Here is a 17,124-nt window from a genome sequence, read left to right on the forward strand (position 1 = left end):
ATTGGGCGTAAAAAGAACTCAGTCACTACAAAACCATCTACAAAGTTGTAGATGGCCTATGCCCCTTAGCGGCTCAAGGCTATGGGGGAAAAATAATATTCTGCTTGTCCCTTCCTTAATTCGTACGTTACGTTTTGAAAAAAAAAACTAAATACACATTTTTAAGGCCAAAATGTTTCAAAGCTTGTTTTTTAATGCCAAATTCGCTTAGTTTTGCATTAAAAAAAAACAATCTGGCAACCATGGAAAAGAATATGTCCTCCTGTTGACGTAGACTCATTTGCGAATATCACTATAACATTCTTCTTGTTGCTTACGTAATTAGTTCATAGGCTACGTTTTGAAAAGGGCATAATACAATTTTTGAAGGACAAACTGCTACCAAAGAAATTGGACAAATTCGCGATTTTTGGCTTTAAAAAGGTAACTTTGGCAAACCTGGACAAGAATATGATGGTTGCTTAGTTAGTTGGTTTTTGTTTTATAGCATATCAACCCTTTTCAGGTTATTTAATGCCAAATCCATTGATTTTGAAGAAAAATATTGGGGGGGGGTCAGTTTTTATTGAACCCATAGTTGGGACCCTAACAAGTACTACCACTCCGAGTCAGAGTGGACCTGGGAGCAATGGCAATTAAGGGGTGACTCCACACTCCCAAAAGCCCGCAAGCTGGGGCCTCACCATCCGATATAGTTTAAGGTCATATCCAGGACGACACAAGAATATGAGAATTATCTCCCTTTTGATGTATCCTCCTTTCCGAATATCATCATAAAAATATATGATCACTGTTGTAATCGTAGTCACGTCAATGTGCAGCAGTTCTTCACCGAAGAAAGAAGTTTGCGAAACGTTATGTAACAAGAATGAATATTCGAAGGAAACAGAGCAAAAAAGGGAATATTCGAAAGAAACAGGGTAAAAAAATTGTTTGCCAAGAGATGCTAGACTGTAGGAGTAAAGTAAAGATTCTCTCTTATTATGTGGTTTTATTATTTGTATTGAACTGTGTAGCACAATATTACTTTCTGAGTATTTATTTATTTATTTCGTTTGAGTGAGTTTTATATTTCAAACACAATGGACACCATTTTTCATAGAAATGTTAATAAACTTATACATGCTGCGTGTTATTAAATTTTATGTCCAACAAAACTAGGCAGCATTTTTTCATTCAAGCAAATATTATTAAATGGGACGGCGACACTTTGCTTTATGATTCTTTTCTTAATTTTTCGAGTTTCCGTATAATTGTTTTTGTATCAAAATCAAAAATCTTAATAAAAATGCTCCCTATCTTAGGTTGAGCATTTGGGCGTAAGAAGCTAAAGGTATAAACGTATATTTGTACACGCGTAGAAGTAACAAGTTTAGTCGACTTATTCATTTAAAAACTTCAAAAAAAAATAACAGTTAAAGATATGAATGTATATTTGCACATGCGTAAAACTAACAGGTTTAGTCGTCTTGCACCTACCAAGTTCCAATTTTTTTTTCAATTTTGATTTCTAACAAAATAAAAAAAAATCAAATCGAACTTGTTCCACAGTTCCGAATCCTCTATATATTAAGTTTCAAGTCGGTTGACAGACAGAAAAGAAAACTCTCCTCTATATCTTAATCTCTACTTTTCTCTCTCTCTCTCTCTCTCTCTCTTTTCTTTTACCTCTTTCACCTCTTTCTCTCTCTACCTCCTTCTCCCTCTCCATTCCTATCCCTTATCCTGTTTCTCTTTCCCTCTCTACATTCTTCTCCCTTCCCCCTCTCTTTCTCTTTTGCTCCCTCCACTTTTTCTCTTCTTTCTATCTTTCTGTAACAAAGCGCATATGAGCGCGTATGGAAATATAATCAGCAGTCGAAGGATTGATAGCAAGCGATTGTATTAGCAGCAGAAGCAGCGTTTGAACGCGTATGCAAATTGGCAAGTATGCTCGGGCTTGCGTCTGAATAAAAAGAAAAGAGGGCACCACGTGGTCGGTGGGAAAGAAGTCGACCCCAAAGGAGACAGATGTGGAAAGTGAACGCGAGGATGGGTCGGCTGTGGCCGGCGTGCAGTCGGAAGTAAAAAAAATGTGTGGCAGGTTAGATGGGCATCTGGCAGCGAGACACTTTTTTAGTAGTGTTGAGAAGGGAGAGTAACGGTAATACATGATTTTGTTAAAAAAAAGAAAAGATGCCGATCAAGATTTTTTTTGTTTTTGTTTGTTTCTTTCTTTTTGACGGTGCCGGACAGCGTGGGGGTCCGAGGGCGGTTTGAATTGTAACGAATATGGTTCGAACGTAACGACCACGTTACACTTCTCCTCCTCTTCGTTCTCTCTCTCTCTCTCTCTCTCTCTCTCTCTCTGTCCTTAGTTCTCTATCTTTTTATCCACTTCTCCCTCTCTACCCCTCTCTCTTACACTCTCTCTTTTCTTCTCTCTCAGTTTCGCTCTCCTTCCTTGTCTCCAGCTTTGTTTTCTTTCTCTCTTTTTACATCTCTTTATCACCCTCTCCCTCCTTTCTCACCCTCAACCCTTCTCCCTATATAACCCTCTTCCTCACTCTTTTCCTTTCTCTGTCGCTCTTCTTCACCGTTCTCTTTATCTACCATTCTTTCTCACTCTCTGCCTTTTTTCTTTCCTTACTCCATTCTCACTTATGTACCCCCTCTCTCTCACTTTCTCTCTCTTTTTCCCTCTCTCCTCTTTATATCACTATCCTCTTCACCATTTCAACTACTCTCCTTCACTCTCTCTTTCCCTCTCTCTACCTCTCTCATTCTTTCTCTCTCTCTCTCTCTCTCTCTCTCTCTCTCTTTATACCGTTCTCCCTCTTTACCCCTCCTTCTCTCTACCCCTCTCCTTCACTCTTTCCTTCTTTACGTATCTCCTTCTCTCTCCCTCTATTTCTCCCCCCCTCTCTTTCTCTCTCTCTCTCTCTCTATTTCCCTTCTTGTTCTTTACATCTCTCTCTCTCACTCGCTATCTTTCTCTCTTTACGTCTCTCTACCTCTGAACCCCTTCCCTCATCAATTTCGCAACTTTTTCGTAAAACCGTTTGTACTTTCTAAAAATAATCTTTGTCTCCTGTTTCGAGCATGTCCTGTTTAAGGTTTCATCTTTCACATTTTTCTGCGGCTTGTAAATTAATGAATCTTGTTTAACGAATTCTGCTACATTCCGCCATTTGTCCAACGCGCAGAAAGATGAGCCGCTAGTCGGCGCTGTTCTGATGTCGCGTTTCACTCTGCACAGTGATAAGAAACGAAACGTTGCAATTAACAGACTTTTTTTGTTGATTACCTAATATACAAATGAGTTCATGCCAGCTTGGTGAATCGGTAACCTGAAAAAAAAAATGCAAAAATAAAAAGAGGAAAACAGTATCAATGAAAAAGTATAAACAGAATCCATTAGAGAGAGAGAGAGAGAGAGAGAGAGAGAGAGAGAGAGAGAGAGAGAGATATAGAGAGAGGTGGGGAGAGAGAATAAAACAATGCGAAAACAAAAAAAGAGAAAAGTCGCGTAAATAAAAGAGAATAAAGCTGGAATGTCCATAACGCTGACCGCAGAAACATTGTGGCTAGATCGCATGATATTGAGGGGAAAAAAAAACGTTGGTGCTGATAAGCTTCCAGAACCTCGCGGCAGATCTGGAGACACAAGAGCAGTCATGCGCGCAACTTGAGATTGCATGCTATGGTAAACAAACAGGTATCATTCAGAGTTTGACAAATGCTTTAAAGACTTGGCTAGGTAAAATCAAATATCGATTCATAATGCTTCACAATTTAACGTGTGTTATTCATCATCTGTTCAGAATGATCGAATGATTATAGTCATTCCGATGGACGAACATCCACCAATCTTTCATTTCTAATGAAAATATAAACACACTGTTGGTGAAATTTTTTTGTTTTTCATAAAATTTTGTTTGAGCTGTTTAAGATAGAATGCCCAAAGCAAGTTGACATTCTGAATAATTTAGATCAGGGGTGCTCGTTGCGTCGATCGTGGAGACATTGAAAAAAAAAAAAGCGTTGGCACTAGCAAACTTCCAGAACCCCACAGCAGAGCTGGAGACACAAGAGTGCAGCTTGGGAGTGCACGCTAAATAAAACAAATTGGCGATTGTTTTAACGACTTTGCTTTACTCGAGCTAATCGCTACATTCATTTGCTTCCTTTTCCAAGAGGATGAGGTTATTTCACATCGGAGATTGCAACACTATCTCATCTAAACTTTCTGAAGTGAGCCATTGGTATTTTGAAACTATGTCGATATTCGGTTGAAAGCCAGAACTCATGGACAATTATGGAACTTATTCACAGAAGACCCAAAAATCAGTAAATGTGCTTCCTTTTTGACTGCATTATTTGAATGTACAACCTTTTCCTACATGAAGATCTTAATGTCCAAATATCGACTGGTGAGCATCTGGAAGTCTGCTTGAGTCTGGCTGTTAGCAGCTGTTGTTTGGGCTATGCATCCCGACTTATTTTAATCTAATGCAAGTCATAAGAGTCAGGTAATGACAAAACAAAATGTAGTGCTGTACTATGCAATATGGGTTGATGCAGTAATGCAAGATACAAATGCATATACAATAATTTTCAATATATTAAATAATGTGTTTTGCATTTTTATTGGGTTGGTGTAAAAACAATATCGTTTTCTCACATATGTAACTTTTAAATATGATTTCTGAATTAATTCATTTATATAAATGTTGTGTCTGTATCAATAACAACACGAACGCAGAAAGTAAAGGTAAAACAAATATATTAAGACGAAAAGATAATACATATTTACAAAGGTTCAGTTGGAAGATTGTCCGGCAGAGGGCGTGTTAAAGTCTTTCATGGAGCAACCGGCACATGCGTCTTGCCTATCCGGCGTTCGAACACAGTTCCCCGGTCTTGCTGACTTGATACCTTTATCTATATCTTTTCACCCACGTATGCTAATTAGTGGGCGTCTCCACAACAATAAATATAGCCATATTATATATCATTTTGAAGCGCGTTTTTCGCTCTATCGAATCATGTTATTCGTTACCGCTTTCAATCTCTTCATTCATTTTTTTTTGCAGGCTTTTCGAAATCATCGACAAAATTCAAATCCGCACGATTTTCTTGTTCCAGTTCAAACTAAGCCGAAAAGCTGCCAAGACAGCTCGTGATATCAATGATAAGTTTGGTCCAGGAACCACTAACGGACGTGTGGCACAGCAGTGGTCCAAGAAATTTCGCATTAGTGACGAGAGCCTCAAAGATGAAGAGAGTCGCGGCCGGCCGGCCGACTGCGGTTGATAACGAACATTTGAAAGCCTTAATTGAAGCCGATCCTCGCAAAACCACACGAGAAGTTGCTGTTGAAATCGAGATCGACCATTCAATAATCGTTCTTCATTTAAAGCAAATAAGGAAGTCAAAAAAGTTGGATAAATGGGTGCCGCATGAATTGAACGATAATAAAAAAAAACGTCGTTTTGTAGATGTCGACTACGCTCTTTCTGCGCAACAAAAACGACCCATTTCTCTAGCGGATAGTGGAATACCTGGCTCTTATACATTAGATAATTATAGACGTCATCGAGTGTGCATGGAGACGAGCAAGATTCGCAAAGTTTTAATAGTGTATAGACAGGTGTAAAACGCGGCTGATAACCTAGCAACACACACGCACAAATGTTGACGCGTTCTATTTGTGCGTCTTTATGAATTGCTGTCCGGAAGCTACACCTGGTTTCATTGTGATGCTGTTTCAGTAAACATCGCGAACAATGACACCGAATTTGATTTTCAGATTTGAATGAATGAATGCCTCTTGCAATATCCACTTGTACCCCCTATGGCCACTCAGCTTCCTTCTACCTTCTCTTTATCTCTCTCTCTCTCTCTCTTTCTCTCTCTCTCTTTATATTTTGTTAGATGAATGGATAGACCATCTGTTAAAAGCTTAAGATAATGATTGGAATGAATAAAGTGACAATGCTTACCACTCATACCTAACAAAGGCTATATATATATATATATATATATATATATATATATATATATATATATATATATATATATATATATATTATTTTACTTCAGTCGAAGTTCTCATAAATCAAGGGGCCCACAACCTGGGGCTAACACTTGAAGTCTATATGAGGATCCATAGATATTCGAATGTTCCATTAAAGTTCTTTATCTCTCAAACACTGAGTTAGTAAAGAAATTGAGAACATAATTTTCCTCTCCCCAATTAATCATTTTTATACGTTGTAGTATATCTTTCATGTTGATCTCATGGTCTTACTGGATTCCAGGACAAGAATTTATCTAGTCTGGTGGAGTATCCAGCTTTGTGCTATTACTTGAGGTAATATCACTTGGAGAAGGTGCACCATTCCTCTGAAAAGCTGTGGGGTAGCCGTAGTGAGGAGATCTTATTTGGGCTGCGAATACTATGGGATTTTGAATATTTGGTCATGGTTTATTTCTATGGAAAAAGTATCCTCATGCCAGATTGTTCTGACAAACCCTTGTACAGAGAGACCCTAGACACTTGAGGACAGTGTCTAGTAGGCATTCAAGTTCTCCCCAGTAGGCATTCAAGTTCTCCCCTGTGTGCGCGCGCGCGTGTGTGTTAAAATGTGGGAGATAATTTTTTTTATGTTAGACGAGTAACGTTGAGAGGTGGAAGAGAAGCATAGTTGAACACTATATATGTATATGTGTGTGTGTGTGAACGTGTGTGTGTGTGAACGTGTGTGTGTGTGTACATTTTTCTACGCAATAACTCTGTCAATTTTCAGTCTACAGACTCGAAATTTGATACTGATTTGGTACTGAGATTTGGGAAGGGGTCAAACTTCAACATTTTGACCTTTGAGAACTCTACCAAATTCCTCCGCCAATTTTGAGTATAAACACTTTAAATTTTAGATATAGGTTCCTTGGACATGGATCTAACTGAATAACTTGGTTTGAGCCCAAAACAATAAATGTTAAGGGGTCATAATAGGAGTCAAAGTTTAAAAAATTGACCGCTTTTTTTTTTTTTTGGCTCAACATACACCTCCAAACATCCGGGCAACGCTGGACTGAAATGCTAGTATATATATATATATATCTGTAGAAATATATTTTCTTATAATATATATCGATCCCTATTTAAGAAGCTCAATGAATTGTATAAGGCAACTAAATTAAAGCAATAAATTATAAGATGGTCAACATCATGAATTTTGGTATATAACTTTTTTGTCATTTATTTTCTTTCTATCTATCTCTCTCATATATATATATATATATATATATATATATATATATATATATATATATATATATACCAGCAAGGAAACCCGGCTTTGCCGAGGATTGAATGAGGATCAACGAATATTCCACATTTCCAATACTTTTATCATCATCGAAATCCGTGAAATCGGCCATTCGTCAATCAAATCGATTGACTGCCTCCTCTACTCGGAAAGCAAACAGATAGGTTCTTTATATACATGTGGCATTAGTTTGCATACGAGGGGAATAGCGGCTATAAGAAGGACGAATTAAGAGTTGAGTTTTTGACAGCTGATAGAGAAAACATAGATGTTGAGAGTTATGTTGTGAATTACGTTTTAAGTTGGAAAGGAGTGCTGACATTTATATTTTTTTGCTTTTCAGTTTATATTTTAGTGGAATTATATTTTTTGTCCCATTCTTTTACAGATGTGAGGTCATTCTGTTACAGACGGGAGGTCATTCTGTTACAGACGGGAGGCCATTATGTTACAGACGGGTGGTCATTCTGTTACATCAATTTTCCCCGGAAGTTAAAGCAAAATAAATTATCAATAATATTTACCCATTCATTTTTTTTATATCGCTTTTTTAAAATTTAGGTTTTCTAACATGACGTAAATCATTGATGACATCACGACAAAGTTAACATTACATTTACTCGGCCAACAAGTTTACTGGGAGACAAAGGTTGAACTCAACATGTCGCATTTATGAATTATATAAATCTCTCAGATATATAAAAACAAAAGTCGATGTAGAGACACGGATGTTTAATTCAAATTGGAAGTCATTCTGTCTGGAGGTCATTCTGCAAGGATTTACTCATTTCCTTGGATGCGTGTGAATTCAATTTGCCTTCTGGTCAGAAATGGAGCGCGATGTCATCAGCAAATACACCCATCTCATATGCGATTGCATCAAGAATGGTGTTTTCCAGTTCTAATGAAATTTCCTATGATTTGGTAACACGGAGTGACCAGATTAGTAAGAATCATTACAGATAGAATTTCCACAACCAACCGTCATTAAGCACGGCTGACTGTTTTTTCAAAGTATAATGATAGATGAAGTGTTGTTTAGCCTTGGTAGGCAATCAGCGAGAGAATGGTGTCCTGATAAAAAAAACGCTGAACTCATCACTTTTTCCCGACATTTGAGTAGTAGGAGTCGTCACAAATAGAATTTCCACAGTTAACACATTGGTGGGATAGGGGAACGGATGACTATTTCCCTCTATTATCTAATAGCATAAGAAACGATTAAGCGCTCTTTGGTGGTTAATCACCCTTAGAATGTTGTCCCGATAAAAAAAAAAAGTTGGTCTCTATACGAATGCTGTCCCAATTCAAGAAATAACATCCAAAGAAAACATAGATATGGTTTAGAAGTCAACTTTCTAAAAGTCGTCCAACACATGCCAGCATGTGAAATGGATGGTAAATCATCGATGATGATGACAATGATGTTGATGGTCTTTATGAGGAGGGGGATGAGGAGGAGGAGGAGGAGGAGGAGGAGAAGGGGAAAAAGGAGGGATTCTATAGAATATGATGACAAATATGACTTCCGGCGTTAAAAGAAGGAATTCTGACGTATTATTATTATTATTATTATTATTATTATTATTATTATTATTATTATTATTAATATTATTATTATTATTATTATTATTATTATTATTATTATAATAATAATAATAATAATAATAATAATAATAATAATAATAATAATAATAATAATATCTGCATACACTAAAGCCATCCTCGGGCATGTTAAGCATGATTTTCAAACAACCCCCCCCCAGAATAATTCTAGTTTTGCACTTATCGTAATAATCATTATCTAATTTTCGCGCGTCTTTTAATCCACCCGATTCGCCACAGTAGATGGAAAAAGCGCCCTCTGGCGGGGATTGTGTTTTAGAATTAACGAAGTGAAGAAAATGAAACGGCATTACAAAACAAATATCATCCGTTAGATATTTTAAAAGCTAAGGATGAAAATGGGTTTTTCATTATAAAAATGAAAATCTCTCATTAAAGTACATGTTCCATCAAAAATGATTACATCTTTTGAATAAAATAAATAACTTTTTTTTTTCTTTTTTTTTTTTTACATCAGAGCTAATTTATATCCAACTTCCTTTCGCACATGTGTTGTCGGATTTATATAACCGTGTCTATGTGTATCCCGTGTATATATACGGTTAATCTTCCCCCTTACATCTTTCTTACTTGGTCCATAGATGCTTCAATCAAACCACAGACAACCCATGTCTACTAACTAACCCAGTTGCAAGCTAACTACACAACTCGTCTCTTCAACTTCCCATTACAAACTAACTCCTAATTCTGATTTCTCCTGGTTTACGTGTCCCTTACATCAGCCACAGTAGACAATCTTGTTTGTCACATAAGCCACATCGTTGTTTACGAAACCAAATTCCAAACAAGCTTTGTTTATGATTTTTCTCTATTCGTAACATTTTTCCTTGAACCAAAATTTCCTCAGTTAAATATTTTAATAAAAAATATTTTTATTAAAATATTTAATTAAAATATTTTAACCAACATTCTTTTAAAGCATTTTTCTAGATATCTTTTTTAATGTTAATAATTTAACAATTAATCATGATAATTGTTTTTACCTTTGGCACTGCCTGCCACAACATGACACAGATACTACGCTATGATCATAGCCAAAATGCCACCACATAACACATGATGAATCACAGAAAACTTCGAATTAAAAAAAAAATATTTACTACGCCATCTGTTCCAAAGTAATAGTGCCAAAACAAAGTTCATGTTTGTGAATTTTTGAGATGAGGATTGGTTATTTGTACTATTAATCATGGGAATACTGTTCTCATTTTGAGTGTGATTTTCACAACGTTTCGATCGATATAACCTTCGACCTTGTTCTGATGGAACAAGAGCACGCTACCCCCGCGAAGTAAATAAAGGGTCCCGCTCGAAATTCCGTCCAAATTCCCGAGTTCGTCAGAAACATTCCCGAGTTCGTCAGAAACATTCCCGAGTTCGTCAGAAACATTCCCGAGTTCGACAAGATACGCCTGAAGAAGGTCGGAGGTTACATCGACCGAAACGTTGTGAAAATCACACTCAAGATGAGAACAGCAGTCCGATGAATAATAATACAAATTTCATGTTGTTCCAAAATGCATGGATACAGTGGCCCTGCTGTTTTAGCAGCATCTGCGACCACAGTTCTCCAAACTGATGAGTCATGGTAACCTCAGTAAGACAAGTAAAGGTAGTTTCCGTTGTTTTCCGTCTTCGGGGCGGGGGGGGGGCATCTCTCCGTGAGTATAAACACGTCCCAGATACCAACCTGAAAGTTTCTACGACTCGGCGCGGTATATACATCAGCCTCCCATCTGGTACTAGCCAGGCTCATTGTTGCTTAACTTCGATAATCTGGCGAGAACCAGTGTTTCAGCGTGATTGTGCTGTGTATTGAAAAATAATTGTGACAAAACGAACAAAACAAATGTAAATGTATAATAATAATAATAAAAACAATAATAATAATAATAATAAAAACAATAATAATAATAAAAACAATAATAATAATAAAAATAATAATAATAATAATAATAATAACAATAATAATATTAATAATAAAACAATAATAATAAATGAATAATAATAATTACAATAACAATAATAATAATAATGATAAAAACAATAATAATAATAATAATAATAATAAAAACAATAATAATAATAATAAACGAATAATAATATATCCAATAATAATAATATGAATAATAATAATAACAATAATAATAATAATAATAATAATAATAATAATAATAATAATAAATGAATAATAATAAACGAATAATAATAATTACAATAATAATAATAATAATAATAATAATAAAAACAATAACAATAATAACAATAATAAAAATAATAATAATAATAAATGAATAATAATAAACGAATAATGATTACAATATTAATAATAAAACAATAATAATAACAACAATAATAACAATAATAATAATAACAATAATAAAATAATGATAACGATAATAATAATAATAATAATAATAATAAATGAATAATAATAAACGAATAATAATTACAATAATAAAAACAGCAACAATAATAATAATAATAATAATAATAATAATAATAATAATAATAATAATAATAATAATGACGTATAAATAAGTTAAATTAATACAAAAATAACTGACGATGGTTTACTTTAATAATTGTGACGAAACAAACAAAACAAATGTCGAAGGTTTATTTTAACAAAAGCAGTTTGTGCTGCAACTTTTCAGAAATAGAGGTGAATACTTCAAGTGTGCCTTCTATTTCAAACCTCCCCTTTAGACAAATGCCGGAGTTTATTATCGTTATCACGGTCAAGTGAATTAACTTGTTTCATTGTTAACTACAAACTTAGAAAACCATTGTTAAGTTTTGAATTCTAAAGTTTATTAATTTTTTCCACTGCTTTAATAAATAAACTGGTGAACATTGTTTGGTGCTGAATATTGAGATCAGGACTATTGGGGGCTGACAAACTTATTCAATTTGCAAATCGAGGCGTTCTACTGTTATGTTTATATAAAGACGAGAGAGGGAAAAAGCAAGAGAAGGTGTGTGTGAGAGAGAGAGAGGGGGTAGAGAAGTGAGAATGGAGTAAGGAGAGAGAAAGGCAGAGAGTGAGAAAGAGAGGTAAAGAAAGAGAACGGTGAAGAGGAGAGGCAGAGAAAGAAAAAGAGGGTTATATAGGGAGAAGGGTAGAGGTTGAAAAAGGAGAGAGAGAGAGAGAGAGTGATGTAGAGGTGTAAAAAGAGAGAAAGAAAAAAGAGAGCTGGATATGGGAACGAGCATTGTCCTGCTCTATCTTGATAACTTTGTGAACAGATGAAACTAGCCATTATTTTTTCTAAATAGAAACCAGGAATCTTTTCTCTATGAATTTGCAATAGTCTTTTGGTTACCCAGTCTTTGGTTTTTGTAACCAGTATTCCAGCAAGTCGGTTTCTGCTGTCACGCTTTGCTACCTCTCTGCGAACAATTTACAAATTTACCATCACAATAACGCTTGTGTTTTGCATCCCAACATTGTTAAACTACAGCTGCTAGAAACATGGCAAGTGCTCGACTGAGCTTCAATCTATGGTCCCTCGCTCGCCAAACTTTCACGAAAAACACTCGTCTAGCCAAAACCACTATCAATAATCCCCCCCACTCGTTATCTGTGCCTAAACCTAAATGTAGATTCCACGAACAAAACTTCTTTCTTAGAACTGCACGCCTGTGGAACTCTCTTCCGATTGCCTGCGTTCCAGCTGACTACAATCTAATTGTCTTCAAGTCCAACGTAAACAAATTCTTGATGAACCGCCCCCCTAAGTAATCCAATTTACAGAAGTCCCACTACTTATGTTTACTACGCTATAATCACATTGACTAATGTATACCCATTAACCCTTATCCTCGAGTGGCTTCCAGGCCTCGATAAGTGGTGATTCCTGTGTAAAAAAAAAAAGAAAAAACATAACTTTGATACAAAATCCCCTTCTTTTTGTTACTCTTACTGAATCCTCCTCGTTCTATTGCCTCGATAAAATTTTCTTGTGTTCTTTGTAATGCAGAACCGTTTTATATTTAATTTTTTGCAGATTGATTAACATCAAGCATATCGGTAAATATTCCAATGTTCGGCATTAAATAACCCCAAAAACGGTTGATATGCCTTAAAACAAAACAAACAAAAAAAATTACTTTTCTATTTCCTTTTTTTATTAGGTCCACTGGGAGCCGTCTGTGAAAGATTCAAAATTATGCTTGACTTACATTAGTCCATCCGGAGAAAATGGCTTCCCGGGGCAGGTTCGAATCCAAGTGTTTTACGAGTTGACGGATGATAATACCTTGGTTGTTACCTACGAAGCAACAACAACGAAAGCTACGCCCATCAATCTAACCAATCATGCTTATTTCAACCTGGCCGGACAGGTAAGTTATTCTTTATTACTTCAACGAATTTCCGCTGACTTTACTGACTCCTGAATGAGCATCCAACCAGGCAGAGTAGTCCGTTGCTAACACTGTAACTCATCTCAACATTAGCAATGAGCCACCGTGAGCAGTCGGATATTGAGCTGGCTCAATTGACTAAAGGTGAATGCTGCCACAGATAATTTTTTTTAATTGTGACGTCATCTGAAAGCTCGCCGTTGTCTTTAGCATTATTTTGCTGTGCCGAATAAAGTTTGAAAACTCACCGCTTTCTTTTAGCATTCTGTTTTGTTGACTAACAATTAGTTATTTTACTAAACAAACTGCTTTTTTTTTTCTTTTTATGTTTTGAGGCTACCTGACTGGTTTCCATGGGTCTCGTAGGAAGCATTCTAATTGATTAATCGTCCTTAGCTTTTTTTTTTTTTTTTTTTTTTTTTTAAATAGTGAATTTGTCATGCGACCAGTGGCGTAAGTAAAGTAAACGTCACCCAGGGCGGTCTGCTCAAATGTCACCCTAATGACCCCGATTCATCCCATGCTAAATTGTTAGCTGCTGTAGCTGAATTTCTATACATGCTCTAACTCGACTTTATTCTACTGACCGATACGTTACTGTTTACATATATGGTCCAAGACAAAATACAAAACCACAAAATAATCCAAATATTTCAAAATAATCCAAATATTTCATAACAACTAAATGCAAAACACGGCAATACACAAAGACACGACATTCGATAGTATGGTCTCAGAATGATAATTTTCTTATTTTGATTGTGGCAAACTGGTCAATCATCAAAATCTGTTTGTCTTGTAAGTTCATTTTCAATGACCAGCGCAGCCAGATCCGATAATCTAGACTCGCTCATATTGGAGAAACATTTTCATATTGGAGAAACTTTTTTCATGTTGGAGAAACATTTTCATATTGGAGAAACCTTTTCATGTTGGAGAAACTTTTTTCATGTTGGAGAAACTTTTCATATTGGAGAAACTTTTTTCATGTTGGAGAAACTTTTTTCATGTTGGAGAAACTTTTTTCATGTTGGAGAAACGTTTTTCATGTTGGAGAAGCTTTTCTCATATTGGAGAAACTTTTTTCATGTTGGAGAAACGTTTTTCATGTTGGAGAAACGTTTTTCATGTTGGAGAAGCTTTTCTCATATTGGAGAAACTTTTTTCATGTTGGAGAAACTTTTTTCATGTTGGAGAAACTTTTTTCACGCGATGCCACTAAAACACATATTGTCAGAAAAAATGTTAGAGTCGGCCTAATTTATGACGATGATTTAACAATGATCAACGCCAGTTGATATATTCAAAAGTATAAAAAGCTCACTCAATGGAAAATTGTATCTCAGCGAATTGGTACGCAAGCAAGATTGAAATTGTTGCATTTTTGGCTTCGTATTTCGCTTTATTGCTATTTATGGTGCAGAGTTATATATTTTAAAAGTGAAATGGGGCATTTTTTTTTAACCTTATAAAAAAAAAGATCGACTATAATGTAAAAAGAAACAGGATCGACTAAAAGTAAGAAAAATAAATTGAAAAGGAAGAAGATCGACTGAAAGGGGGAGAAAGAGAAAAGAAAAAGGGGAACGGTGAAGAAACTTGAAGTACTTTTCGCCGACTGTCTTCAGAAGTAAATGTCGGAATGAAGTAATGTTGGCATGAAGTAATTTCTATGACTTTTAGTCGATCCTGTTTCTTTTTACATTATAGTGGATCTTTTTTTATAAGGTTTTAAAAAAAAATGCCCCACTTCGCTTTTAAACTATTACAATTCTGTTGTACTTCGAATTTAATATATATATATATATATATATATACATATATATATATATATATACACATGGGGCTATCTGCTTTATATATATATATATATATATATATATATATATATATATATATAAACAAAAAGCAGATAGCCCCATATATATATATATATATATATATATATATATATATATATATATATATGGAGCTATCCCCTTTTTGTTACCCAAATACTGTCTACTATTTCTTTTTTTTTTTCAGGATTACTTTTCTTTACCATTTTCTTAAAGAATGTCAGTAAAATACAGAATCTATTTTATTTTTGAACCGTCAAGTTTGACATTGTTCTCTTGACAATTATAAAAAGTGTCTTAAAAAACAATGTTATTGGTGTTTTATTCCACCTGTGATACTTTTACCGTGATCATCCCAAATTATAGATCATTAAAGTCCCTTATTGCCAGACCTTGAACATTTCCTTATTTTTATGTATTCGTTTTTGTATTGCAACAGTTGCACAGTACAGAAAATATTCTGTTGTCGGCCATGTTTTCCCATAGGTTTTTTTTCCCCTCGGATAAAAAGATATGTTACTAAAATTAATTTGCTTCTACAGATGTGGTTCCATCGATTAATCTTTCTTTTATTAATCAATAGCTTTCCCTATCCGGCGTTTCCCCGGAAGTTTTTTTGTAGTTTTAACAGTTGACTTCTTTAAATGCGATGGCTCTAGTCTTCTAATTAAGATTCTACAAATTAAAAAAGAAATTCTATTTATATTGTTACTAAGTTTGATATTAAAACTTTATTTTATGAAAAATTATGTTAAGAAATTCAACATTTCTAAAAATGAATAATGAATTACCTTTCTGTAAACTTAAAATAGATCGTAAAACTAAGCCCAAACTTGTGTTCGTTAATTTTCATTCTGCAAGTCTTATATCCCGGTATTCGAGATTAGCATTGCAAAAATTTACTGGTGCGTATTTAAAAAAGAAATGAGATTTAAAAAAAAAAAAAAACTAGAAAAAAAGCTATTTAAGTTGGACGATTTTAATAAAATAAGTAGTTTATTAAGATTAAATGGTTTTCTAAATAAAAAGTCAAACGGGGTTAAATATCTGGTCTTTTGGGTCCATTTTTCTTCCATGGAAACACTAGCTACAGAAAATGAAATCAAATGAGATAGGATTGGTACAAAGTTGCAAACTTGACAGGATTAAACGTGATAAGAAATAACAAGAATCAAAGAATTAAGAAATTGGCCTTAACTCACCCTAAAAAAAGAACCTTAACCTCCTCCCACCCCCCAATAAAAAAGAAAAAAAAATCTCCCAAAGTGGAAGCAACAGAGATAATCTTATGAAGCGAAATCTATTTTTTTTTGTGTGTATTAAAAACAAAAAAGCTATTAAAAGGATAACGTGAAACTCCACGGATAATTTTGAATTAAATGTCCTCAGTCTTGAAGGACCACTTTGGTTGAGCATACAAGACGTTAGATATGGTTTAATTGTGCTTATAATTTGTTGATTTGCATTTGGTAACAGATTTATTAGATAGTGACATTACCTCCCCTTGCAGGGGAGGTAACGCAACGCTATCTTGTGGGAGAAAATGTTTCTATAATGTTCTCTTGTCTGATACGTTTTTCTTTTGTTTTAATTAATACGTTATTGTTTTCGACATTTCAGCGAAATTTGTGTCAAACTTATGACATGACTTTTACATTTTATTTTAGGATTTATATGAAGAAATTCATTAATAAAAAAAATAAAATAAATAAATAAATAAATTCAAATGAAATACCAAATGTTACACTTCAGGAGACGGTTAAAATCTTTAAGAAATATTTCAGTTGAAGTGTTTAAAAAAAAAAGCGGATTTATATCTGGAATCAATGGTAACAAGAACAATAGAATAAGAAAATTGAAAAAAAAAATTTTTTTTTCAGATTGTGTTCTTTGTCCAATCTTACATAAATGAACAAATAAATTGTCGTATTATTTAATATTCAATCCATAGACAAGTAAATTCGCTAGCATTTTCT

The 17,124-nt window shown here is 34.5% G+C and overlaps 1 protein-coding gene across 1 annotated transcript in view; it reads left to right on the plus strand.

The window, feature by feature from the left end:
* Window positions 1–17,124, plus strand: part of LOC145255597 (galactose mutarotase-like) — a 2,088,268-nt gene that overhangs the window by 1,107,262 nt on the left and 963,882 nt on the right. The window contains exon 5 of the mRNA XM_080114082.1: window positions 13,080–13,289. Coding sequence (XP_079970208.1) covers window positions 13,080–13,289 — 210 coding nt within the window. The remainder of the gene's footprint in view (window positions 1–13,079; window positions 13,290–17,124) is intronic.

Source organism: Euprymna scolopes, chromosome 31, assembly GCF_053919585.1.
Source record: "Euprymna scolopes isolate OS-2025 chromosome 31, ASM5391958v1, whole genome shotgun sequence".
Classification (NCBI taxonomy): domain Eukaryota; kingdom Metazoa; phylum Mollusca; class Cephalopoda; order Sepiida; family Sepiolidae; genus Euprymna; species Euprymna scolopes.